The sequence below is a fragment of the Ustilaginoidea virens genome, chromosome 4, assembly GCF_000687475.1.
Source record: "Ustilaginoidea virens chromosome 4, complete sequence".
Taxonomy (NCBI): domain Eukaryota; kingdom Fungi; phylum Ascomycota; class Sordariomycetes; order Hypocreales; family Clavicipitaceae; genus Ustilaginoidea; species Ustilaginoidea virens.
Genome location: NC_057319.1, coordinates 5168015 through 5180007, shown reverse-complemented (window position 1 = coordinate 5180007; position 11993 = coordinate 5168015). Strand labels below are relative to the sequence as shown.

Below are 11993 nucleotides of genomic sequence, written 5' to 3'. Positions count from 1 at the left end.
TCACGGAAACGTGGTTGGCCCGAAGACCCTACCCTACCCTACCAGATGTCGTCTCGCGATGCTCGGTCTTGTACCGAATCCATCGTCTTAGTATATTGGCATGTATTCCCGTGCATTCTGCCGTGGTAGTAATTGCCACCATGTGCGGGCGTCACGCGAGTACGACAGCAACAGCAGCAGCAGCAGCAACAACAACAACAACAACAACACAACAACGGTTACAGCAGATCAAGGGTGCTGCAAATCTTCGAATACTCGTAATGACATGTCAGCGACTCGACAATGCCACACTCGACCGAAAACGTGAATGACCCGACATGTTATCCGCGATCCTTGGCAAAACCTCCCGAAGCAACAACCTTACCTCGATCCAGGCTACAGGCCGCAAGGGTGCGCTCGGACAAGTATCCCCATGCTGACCTACATCATATCGGCGCCGCTGGGCCAGTGAGAGAGGAAAACAAAATGACTCAGTTTCAACAAAGGCGAGCCTCGACCAAGCCAAGGTCGCGCATGCTCTCCTCGCGAGGCCCCCAAAAACCTGGCAATAAGGCAGCCTGTGCGAGGCCGCGGAATCTATTTTCGACAGCTGCACCTGCTTGAACCGTCGCCGATCAAATGCAAGGCAGGTTGCATTCAGCCGAGTTTACCGTACCAAGGCTTACGCCGAGCGTGCAAGGGGACTCTCTTCCGCGCTGGATGCGGAACGGGAACGACGACTTGTTGGCCGGGTTGACTCACAAGATGCGCAACTGGAACAACGGCCCGTTGGCGAATCGAGTCACGAGCTCGGAGCGAAGCGACCAGCCGTCCCTTCCAATTCGCACAATGGATCCATCAACCTTGTCTAAAAACGTGACGCGTGCGCCCTCACGCTACAGCATCCGGCCAACGTCATATGAAACAGAGAGCGCTCTTACCAATGGCAGAGAGCTGTTTCTTTTCTCGGATTGTCGCAATTCACGTAGCAGCAAGGGGACGAGGAGAGGGAGAGGGGGACGGGGTGACGGCCTGCCCCATTACCCATGCGACCTGTCTATTTCGAGCAAAACACGCACCAACACCGGTGGTCTCACTTCTCCGCCTCGTCAACATGGGTGCTTCCCAGATGTGCCTCGTTTTACGTGGGACAAGAGCCTTCTTGGGATGGGCTGCCGAAACATCTGCTGAAGGTCGACGATGGCGCCGTGAGCATAAATGAACTGCCGTACCTGTTTTCCTGGGGGTCTTGGAAAGAGGCCGTTAAAGCAGAACCGTCTGCTGCAAAGGACGCCGCCGCCTGTTTTGCACATTGTTACGAGAGCAACGTCGAGTTTGTGAGCTTCGCCCCCCTTGCAGGGCCGCGTCACGCAATGCTTCTATCGTTTTTGCAGCTGCACGCGCTGCTGGCTTTGCCAGCCGTCCTTGCCTGGCTTGCTGCGAGGACGTACCGACAGTACAGACGCCTGAGCCATGTGCCGGGGCCGAGGATTGCCGGCTTCTCCAGGTGGTGGTTTGCACGGAGCACTCTGAGCGGCCGGATACACCTCGACTTGTACGACGTGTGCAAAAGATACGGTATGTGTCTACTATTTCCTCTCGGGCTCCCCTTTGAACCGACCGCGCCTCCAACCCCCCCCCCCCCCCCCCCTTCTTTTCCGCGCAGACCAACACCAGCACCATCACGTTGTTGCCATCGTCCACGGCCCGGCCATGCCGTCTTTCTTACACGATGCGGCCGACGTGCCGTTTGGGAAACAAACACAGGCTCCCTCGCTCGCGTCAGCCCCAACGACCTCGTCACCAGCGACCCCGGCCTCGCCAAGCGCATGCTCGCCGTCCGCTCGCCATACACCCGCTCCGACTGGTACAACGGGCTCCGCTTCGAACCCCGTGTCAACAGCATCGTCAGCGTGCGAGACGACTCGCTCCACGGCGTGATGCGCGCCCAGATGGCCTCCGGGGTATGAAAGGCCGACCGCCGTCTTCCGTCGGCCCCAACTCCCTCCCCTCCCCCCTTTTGCGTGTGCGTGTGTGTTTTTTTTTTTATTTTTTTTATTGCGCGCTAACTGCCCAGGGCAACAGTACTCCGGCAAGCAGGTCGACAACCTCGAGCAGAAAATCGACGACGCCGTCGTCGGCCTGGTCGCGCTGGTCGAGGCGTACATTGCGCGCGACGAGCCGCTCGACATGGCTCGCAAGGTGCTCTACTTCACCCTCGACGTCATCTCCGATCTGGCCTTTGGGGAGCCCCTTGGCCACCTCAGCTCCGACTCGGACGTGCACCGCTACGTGCACGACATGGAGACGCACCTGCCCGTCTTGATCATCTCGACGGTCGCGTCGTGGGTGATTCCCCTGTTGGGGCTGGCTATATTCCGGCCGGTCATGCCGAGCGAGCACGACGTGCTTGGCGTCGGGCGCATCATGGGGTAAGAGGACAAAAGACTCCATGCACATCTGACTCGTCGGTCAGCAAGAAGCGTCTGACCGCGCACCCCCCCAACCTCTCCCCTCTCCTTTCGCCCCAACCCCTTCCCCGGCATAGCATTGCCAAGAGAGTAGCCGCCGAGCGGTACGGGCCCGGCAAAAAGGTCCAAAGGGACATGGTTGGCTCCTTTGTAGCCCATGGCTTGACGCAGGCCCAAACCTCGTCCGAGATTGCAACGCAAATGTAGGCAAGACCCCCCATTCGCCCCTTTTTTCCCCAGCCTGAGCGCAAAGTCTGCCGAACTCTTGCGCTTCTCCTTCTCCTTCTCCTTCTCCTTCTCCTTCTCCTCCTCCTTCTCCCCTCTTCCTAATGAGACGCAAAAAAAAAAAAAAAAAAAAAAAAAAAAAAACAGCACCGCCGGCTCCGACACCACCGCAACCGGCATCCGCGCCACCCTCCTCCACATCACCACCTCGCCGCGCGTCCACGCCCGGATCCAGGACGAAATCGCCCGCACCCGCCTCAGCCGCCCGGTCGCCACCGACGCCGAGATCCGCGCCATGCCGTACCTGCAGGCCGCCATCAAGGAGGGCCTGCGCGTCTTCCCCCCCGTGTCGGGCTTCATGTCCAAGGAGGTGCCGCCCGCCGGGGACTCGTGGAACGGCGTGGCCCTCCCGCCGGGCACCCGGGTCGGCCTCTGCACCTGGGGCATCCTGCGCCGGAGGGAGGTGTGGGGCGACGACGCCGACGAGTTCCGCCCCGAGCGATGGCTCGACGCGGGCCGCGACCAGCGCCGGCAGATGGAGGGCGTGCTGGATCTCGTCTTTGGCGCCGGCAAGTGGGCCTGTCTGGGGAGGAACGTCGCCCTGATGGCCATGAACAAGGCGCTTGTCGAGGTGCGGCTTCCACTCCGTTTCTTTTCCTCTTTGCACTTTCCGCTTTCCTTCCTTTCCTTCCTCCCTTCCTTCTTCTTCATGTCCATGTTCGATTATTATTATTTTTTTTTATAAAAAAAAGTCATCTTCGTCGGCGTCTTCCCCGTCCATCGGTTTCCGCTGCTCATCTGTTTGCTAGCTCCTGAGACGGTTCGACCTCGCCGTGGTAAACCCCACGCAGCCGTGGACTTCCGTCAACTGCGGCATTTTCATCCAGTCTGGGTTCTGGGTGCGAGCTACGCGGCGAGCGATGCCGTAGTCGGTTTTGCGTTCCCCCGTGTAGCTTGTCTGTTTCCGCTGGAGCAAAATCAGTCTGGCCATCAATTCCAGCCAAGTCTTCTTGTGTTTTTTTTTGTTACTCCCTGAAAAGCTTCTCGCACGGATATAGAGGACCACACTGAACGAGATGAGTCGAGTTGGAATCATGTGGCGCAGTGCCGCGTGAATACTGGAGAAAAACTTCATTTTTATCGTGACGACGGTTTAATTGCTAAAGTTTTACAATCGCTACAGTAGTAATCCCGCACCCAAAGCCAAGTAAACACCAGCAGACCGAAATCCATCCAACCAACGTGCGCTACGTTTCCCAAACTGCCCCAGTATCACGCTCCTCACCCTTGCCCACGCCGTGCCAGGCCGTTTATTGACCGCTGTCGATGCGCTCAACCATGACCTGCTCGGTAACCTTCTCCTTGTCCGAGGCGTCGTCCACTCGCGCATCGAGTCTCTCGACAGAGGTGGACTTGAACTTGCGAGCGCTGATGCCATTCTCAAAGAGAATGTCGAGCTCGGCATACGTGCGTCCCTTGGGCTCGGGCAGGCGAAAGTATGTCCACACGGCGCAGGCAAGACAGGTGCCGGCCCAGAAAAAGCCGGCCTTGGCTCCCCAGTTCCATGCCGACGGATTGAGCATGTTGGGGGTGATGACGTTGGTGACGATGCCGACAATGTTGTAGGCGTTTCGCGCCAGCACAACGGCCTTGGTTCGGAGTCGGGTGGAAGTGAGCTCGGCGACGAGTGAGTAGCACACCGGGCCGACGGTGGCGTCGTAGGTGAAGGTGTAGACGAGGAGCATGGAGCCGATGGCCCATTGCGCGGCGACGTTTTGGCGACCAGCAAAGGCGGTGCAGCCAATCGCAAGAAGAAGAATACACATGATGATCTGTCCTGCCAGGTAGAGAGTTCGCCGACCAAACTTGCCCATCAGGAACCACGAGCAAACGGTACCGACGGCACCGAGGGCGTATTGGCCGAGAGACATGCTGAAGGAGTTGGAGACGTCCATGCCGGCCTGCTGGTAAAAGTATGTCGAGTATCCCATAAAGGTGGCGCCGCAGAGAGTCTGAATCATCCACGTCACGCAAACGACCTCGGTTCGGCGACGGTTGACGCTGCCTCGAAAGAGGTCCAGGTAGGAGATGCCGCGGGTAAGATCCTTTTCCATCCGGTCGGTGTGCACCATCATGGAAATGGTTTCGTCGGGGCGGAAGTCAACGCCGCTGTTGCGGGTCGTCAAGCGAGCTAGGGACCTCTTGGCATCTTCAACTCGGCCATGGCGGACGAGCCACCATGGCGATTCGGGGGCGAGGTAGATGCCAATGATGAGAGGGACGGGCCACAACCACTGCAAGGCAAAGGGAATCTTGTATCCCCACTTGTCGTCACGAGCCACCATGGCTCGAAGGACGCCGGACGCGATGAACTGGCCCAAAACCCAGCAGAGGTTCACGTACGTTGTGAGGTACGCTCGGAGGTGCGTGGGGCAGACCTCGGAAGCATAAGTGGTTGTCAGGGTTTGGAAGACGCCCCAGGGGACGCCGATCAAGATTTGTCCGATAATGAGCTGCACGAGGCTCTCGGCAAAGAAGACGATGAAGATGAAGCCAATGCAGCCAGCCAGAGCGCCCATCAAGGTCTTGCGGTAGCCAAATCGATCGGCGATGATGCCAGTGGCGAATAGTCCAAAGATCTGACCACAGAGGGTACCGTTTGACAGGCCTGATTGCCAAGAAGCCGTGATCTGGTAGGTGCCATCCGGCTGCAAGACGCCGAATTTCTTCTGAAAGGGAGGATACGCAAACAGGTTGTTCAGGAGGACCACGTCAAATCCTTCCATGATGATGCAGGTGGACAAGAAGATAGACCAGAGGCAGGCTCTCTTGTATAGCTTCAAAGACTTGACGAGCCCCATGTTGTGCTCGGATTCGGTAGCGGCCGCAGCCTCGTGGACAAGAGCCGGGTTGGCGGTGCCAGGGTCGACAGAGACCCGGCGCTGCTTTTCGCCGTCGTGGTGCTTCATGGTGATGGATGGTTCGGGCAAGTAATTCTATGCAGAGTTTGGGGTTCAATGAAAGAAAAAAAAATTGAAGAGCAGCCTTGTGAGACGGACGCTGTTCCAATCCGGAGCACTTTCGAAAAGAAGCGGTCAAAGGCGCAAGACCATGATGATGCTTGATGCTTGAGAGGATGCGATACCGTCAGACGACGACGGGTCAGCTCGTCTTTATAGTCCATGCCGAATGAAAAATCAAGACTTGCAGCCATGACAGAAGTTGTATCAGTTTGGGTAGCATGCCCACACCAAGTCGCACAAAGCCGAGACTGCAGCAAAAAGAAAAGCCGGTGCCTTGTTCGAGTCGCACGAGACTAGTGGGACGCCACATGATGCCCCATAGCACGCCCTTGTGGTTAGTTGGGTGGCGGTCTGACCGATGCTCCATCCAAGCTGTGGATAGACGGGGGGGAACAAGGCATTGCGCTGCGCTTGAGAGAAACTGACGAGCCCAGAAACCGACGGGATCAAGTTTATTGCTGATCCGAGAGCCAACAAATGGCTACGAATGACCAGCAACGCGCCACTGCCGTAATATTGGTCGTCGGCCCGACGCCAGAGACGGGGCAGCTTATAGTCTTCTACCGGCGTGGTTGAAATTCAAATCATCGAGCTAGTGATGCCCGCGGTCGGATTATGTGATTATGTGAGCTGCAAGGTCTGGTTCCGAGGCATGCCGCGGATAAACGGGGCATGCGTGCGAAAATGGCATCAACAATCGACGACCTTGGGGAGGATTCTGTAATGGATGGCTAGAATACAGCTATCAGGTTGAGAGAGTAGTGTAGACTCGTGCAGCCTTGAAAGCTTGTTGAGTTGCAGAAGGCAGCCGCCATCCGATATGGCTGCCAAGTCCCCAGGCGGGGGGGGGTGCATGTCGATATGCATCCGACGGGCGTCCATCAAATCCCCAGGTTTCTTCCCCATGGGGTCTGAGCTTGGGGTTAGACTTGGGTGGACCTTGGGGATGCCCACTTGGATGCCCACTTGGATGCCGCAACTTGCAAGCCTCTAGGAATTGTTGACGATCCGTTAAAATTCCCTTGGAACGTGGTCGGACCGACGTACCCTTGGTCCAGTTTTTAGAGGCTAGAAGAGGCGTAGAGTTGGTCATGGGCCGGAAGCAAACGACACGTAGCTTCTTTAGGCCATAGTGAAGAAGTACACAGCCCTGACATCGTGAGTCTACTCGTTATTCTCTTGGCGCCAAAAGAAATGGAAATTCCAATAGTAGCGCCACGGAGACATGGCATTGCTGTCCCGGGGACACATTGAGGGGTCGAATGGGCAGCAGAATGACCCGATTCGGAGCATTTGACGACCTTGATTTGACCGGCATGGACAAGGGCCAGTTATATTCGATTCCAACCGCCCTGGCAATGACATTGACGTGCCGCTTCGAGTGGATGCAGCTGTTGAACCGAGCTTGTTCAACTGGACGCGCGGTAGCATGCAGCGGGATTGCATGAACTGTCGGTAACGAATAGGCTCATGCTTGCCCATGCCGTTTGAACCTTGGCGGAAGCTTCTAACGCGGGATTAGAGATAGAGTGTCGTATTTTACCATCAACCTCGCGTGGGGTGGCGAGGGGATCGAGGAGCATGGTCATGGGCCATGGCAGTCGAGCCGTGCATCTGTCGATCATGGCTTGCTGCAGGTTTATTCGTCTGCGCCAGCCCTTGGCAGCTGGCACGGGCACTGGCACTGGCACGGGCACTGGCACTGGCACTGGCACTGGCACTGGCACTGGCGGACGGCCAGACAGGGAGGGGAGGGAAGCCACGACCTAGACCAAAAATGGCTTTGTGGTTGCCGCCGCCGCCGTTGCTCCCTTCCCCTTGCCAAACGCCACATGAACAAATCCACTTGCTGGGGCTGTGGAGCTGGCATAAAGCCCACCGGGCCGACCAGACTGCACGGGGTACTCCGTACATCGTACACCTCAAAGTTGGCAGTCCGAACCTTGGGGCTTGGCGTCGGTCCGACAACGGCCAGGGCGAAATTTCTAACCGCCAGAAACTACAGATCGTCAACATCACCTGACTCGACTCTCGCGCTATCGATTTGCAGGCTGGGCAACCCGTCTCTCTTGGACGCTAGTTTTGGCCAGCTCGCCAACAAAGCGCAAAGAACACGTATCTTCCGAACCGACTACTCTTGAGACATTCGACGCAGGCCTGTCATGCTGCCAGCTTGCAGCTTGGGACGATTTCCCCAGCTTCCCCGCGTGGGAGTCCAACAGTGTCGGACCGATGACTTGGGGCGAATGCCAGCCGTACGACGACGACCACGAGCTTGTGGCGGCGCCAAAGAGCTTTACCTAGTTCTATTTGATGGCTTTGGAAGCTAGACGGCTAGCGGCCATTTACAACTGTCCTTGTCACCGCCAGTCCAGCTTCCTCGGCACTACATGTCCGCCAACACCGCCGAATTTCTCCGCTTCCAACTTCCCACGATAGCTCCGGGTCTGATTTAAAGAGGCGCCAATGGCCGTCTCTCGATGCCCGGGCATGCCGCCCGACCTCTTTGCTGCTGGGTGCCTGCTGATCTTCTCGGCGGCGGTGCGGCGCACGAATTCTTGCCTCTGCTAGAGTAAAGTTCTGAAATACACCTCCAGCTCTCATCACACCGTCGTCTTCACTTCAATCCATCTGTTTTCGTACAAAAGGCGCAGGTCGATTCCCCCGTACGGGTCTTCTTTCTAGACGCCACCACAATCATGACAGTCACTGCGCGTGAGAAAAAATGGTGGAAAGAGGCAGTCGTCTACCAAATCTACCCTGCGTCATTCTGCGACGCCGACGGTGATGGCCTCGGTGATTTGCCGGGCATCATATCCAAGCTCGACTACGTCGCCAGCTTGGGCGTGAATGTGATATGGATCTGCCCCATGTACGACAGTCCCCAGGTCGACATGGGATACGACATTTCCAACTACGAAGACGTGTACAGACCCTACGGCACCGTTCAGGACATGGAGGTTCTCATTCGCGAGGCGCACGCCCGCGGCATGCGCATCATGCTGGATTTGGTCATCAACCACACGTCGGACCAGCATGCCTGGTTCAAGGAATCCCGCCGCAGCAAGGAGAGCCCCAAAAGAGACTGGTACATCTGGCAGCCTGCCAAGCACTCGCCTTCTGGCACGAGGCTGCCTCCCAACAACTGGCGATGCAACTTTGGCGGCGGCAGCGCTTGGCAGTGGGACGAGCAGACGGGAGAGTACTACCTGCATCTCTTCGCCGCAGAGCAGCCCGACTTGAACTGGGAGAACCCCGCCACTCGGCAAGCCATCTACGCCTCGGCCATGGAGTTTTGGCTGGACCGCGGCGTGGATGGCTTCCGAGTCGACACCGTCAACATGTACAGCAAGCCCGTCGGCTTCCCGGACGCCCCCGTCGAGGATGCCAAAGCCCCGTACCAGCCCGCCGGTCTGCTGTACTGCAACGGGCCCCGCATGCACGAGTTCCTGTCCGAGATGAATGCCATCCTCTCAAGGTACGGCGCCATCACAGTGGGCGAGCTTCCCCAGACCCCAGACGCGGCCACGGTCCTGCGGTACGTGAGTGCCGAGGCCAAACAGCTCGACATGGTCTTCCAATTCGACGTCGTCGACGTCGGGTTCGGCAAGACGCACAAGTACGAAACCGCGCCCAACAGCTACACCCTCCCCGAGTTCAAAGAAGCCATCAGCCGGACCCAGGGCCTCATCCGCGGGTCCGACGGCTGGACCACGGCCTTTCTGGAAAACCACGACCAGGCTCGCTCCGTGTCTCGCTTCACAGACGACAGGCCAGAGTACCGCGTGCTCGGCGCCAAGCTACTGGCGCTGATGGAATCCTGCCTCAGCGGCACGCTGTACGTGTACCAAGGCCAGGAAATCGGCACCGTCAACGTCCCCAAGGAGTCGTACCCGCTGGAAAACTACCTCGACATTGACAGCTACCTGTTCGTCAGCATGATCAAGGATCGCCACGGCGCCGACAACGCGGAGGAGCTCGACAAGGCCTTCGCTTCCCTCCAGCACCTGGCCAGGGACCACGCCCGGGTGCCCATTGCCTGGAACGGAAAGGCAAAGCACGGCGGCTTCTCGGAGGCTGCCGAAAGGGAGGGCAAGCAAGTCAAGGAACCGTGGATGAAGCCCCATCCCCTGGCAGGAGAGATCAACGTCGCCTCGCAGCTCGACGACGCCGACAGCGTTCTCAACTTTTGGCGCAAGGTGCTTCAGTTCCGAAGGGCGCACGCCGACCTGTTGGTGTACGGAGACTTTCGCGACCTGCGACCCCTGGACGAGAGCTTGTTTGTTTTTGCAAAGGAGGATGCCCGTGGCGGGGACAAGATTGTTGTCGCTCTCAACTACTCGACGGAGGAGAAGCTGCTTGAGCTTCCTAGCGCAGAGGAGCTGGGTGTGCAAGAGGCCGCTTTTGTGCCCATCATGTCGACGCACCCGGGCAAGGGCACGGCCAAGGAAGGGGGGGTCTTGTCGCCGTTTGAAGGTCGGGCTTTTCTGGTGCATGTATAACTCGGCCTCTTTTTCTTTTCCGTCTCTCTGTGTTTTTTTTGTTTACGGAACGGCTGGGCATATCTTGCACGGGTCATGTGGGAAAAGAGGCGCGTTATGTACTGGCCCTGATGGGGGTTAGGTTTTTGATATTTCCCAGCTCAAACAAGTACATCTGCTGCCAATAAACCCTGGCGTTGAAAAGCTGCCGCGTCTTTCCTCGTTAAGCAGAGGATCCTGGTACTTTGATGATGAAATAGGCGGATGAGCCGAGCCACGAAAGAGGCCGTCATTCGCGGTTCCGCGCACCGCACCTCGAAAGAGATTCTCATCCAAGGCCATCGAGACTGTTCCCTGGCGCGCCGATGCCATCAACCCCAGCGCAGGTAATCAACCGACGATCCCGTCCCGCGCAAAGAACCCCTCGCCTCGGACGCAACACCCTCGACGCGGCAAAAAGCCTCTGGCCTCGCACCAACGCGCCCCGAAAGCAGACGAGTCGAAGCGTCACCCACCCTGCCCCTACCGAAGTGATGTATCACACGGGCTCATCCAAGCCAGCCTCCGTTTCAAACTGGCCTGGTGGGCTGTGCGTAACGCGAGCCCGACCGACGAGCTGAGCAATGTCTCGACGCCCAAGCGGTCGCCGTCTGCCTGCCCGCACGGGAGATTATGGCAGCGGCACTGGAGTGTGTGCACAGCGTCGACGGCTGCTGACCCTCGTTGCCTTGGGGGCCAGGGGCTGTGTATCACCGGAGCGACGCTGGTGCGGGACAGCGGCACCGCCATTCGGCCGATTGCGCCGCCCTCGTCCCCGACTGGGCTGGGACGACGCCCTCCAGGTGCGGGGGAGCAGCGACGAGGGGGGCCCTCGTTTGTCGAGGCGTCGTCCCGGCCGCGAGGCCTGGCTGGGCTGCGTCGTTTTCAATACCGGCCGGGGGAGGGGGGGGGGAGGGTGCTGGCTGGCTGGCTTCTCCGGGCGGAGGGGGCTTCTTCTTGGCGTCCCGTCGCGGCGTTTTGCCGCGGGTCGAGCTTTGGATATGGGGGGATCCGGGCCGAAGGGGAAAACGTTGGCTTTTACCCCGCTGGAGGCCTGGGCCTAGGGCCGTCTTGCCAGTTGTCTCTGCGCCGTGCAAGCGGTCGTGCCGGCCGTGGTTGAAGCTCGCGCGGGCGAATGAGCGAATTTCCGCGCTGTAAGACCTGATATACTACGAGTCTACGCCTGCCATGGCCGAGCCGCCCGCGGGTGAGGGAGGGGGGGGAAAATCCAGGGTTGAAGCCCGGCCCCTTGGACAACCATCGAGGAGGCATCGTCACTTTATGACGGATTCCGCAAGCGCACGCCGCGCCATGCCATGCCATGCCATGCCAGGTGGTGCGCCGTCCGAGCGACCACGCAGGTACCGCCTGCAGCTGGCCTGGTCGGACAGTCGCAAACGCGAGTCTGGGCTGCCGTGCCGCCCTTTGCCCGACGTTGCGCCATTCACGACAGTTTTTGCCCGCGAGGAAGTCGCCAGCAACCAGCAACCAGCAACCAGCAACCAGCAACCAGCGGCGGCCATTCGGCCATTCGCAGACGAGCCGTGGAATATCCAGGTCCCGAGGCCGAGGCCCGCCTTTTCTGGATTTTCGCCTGCAACCGCCGTGGAGGCGTCGTTCCGAATGTCTCGCGCGCAAAAAAAAAAAAAGCCAGCTGGCGCGCGGCCACGTCAACACCGGGCCAAGTCCCCCCCCTCGAGGCAGGTTGGACTGCGACGCCGCTGCATTCCTTCACCGGCCAGCAAGGGGGTGGAGGGGACTGCTACGCACGCGCG

The 11993-nt window shown here is 58.8% G+C and overlaps 3 protein-coding genes across 3 annotated transcripts; 2 read left to right on the top strand and 1 right to left on the bottom strand.

Moving 5' to 3' along the window:
* Positions 1 to 1352: 1352 nt before the first annotated feature.
* Positions 1353 to 3604, top strand: UV8b_05885 (uncharacterized protein; the record flags this gene model as incomplete). Its single annotated transcript, XM_043143382.1, has 6 exons — positions 1353 to 1557; positions 1747 to 1943; positions 2065 to 2411; positions 2528 to 2653; positions 2823 to 3306; positions 3485 to 3604. 6 exons carry the CDS (start codon positions 1353 to 1355, stop codon positions 3602 to 3604), a joined length of 1479 nt encoding a protein of 492 aa, XP_042999315.1.
* A 381-nt stretch (positions 3605 to 3985) lies between these two features.
* On the bottom strand, positions 3986 to 5644 carry UV8b_05884 (uncharacterized protein; the record flags this gene model as incomplete). The annotated part of the gene is made up of 1 exon (XM_043143381.1): positions 3986 to 5644. One exon carries the CDS (start codon positions 5642 to 5644, stop codon positions 3986 to 3988), a length of 1659 nt encoding a protein of 552 aa, XP_042999314.1.
* A 2753-nt stretch (positions 5645 to 8397) lies between these two features.
* UV8b_05883 (uncharacterized protein) lies at positions 8398 to 10200 on the top strand (the record flags this gene model as incomplete). Its single annotated transcript, XM_043143380.1, has 1 exon — positions 8398 to 10200. One exon carries the CDS (start codon positions 8398 to 8400, stop codon positions 10198 to 10200), a length of 1803 nt encoding a protein of 600 aa, XP_042999313.1.
* Positions 10201 to 11993: the final 1793 nt, after the last annotated feature.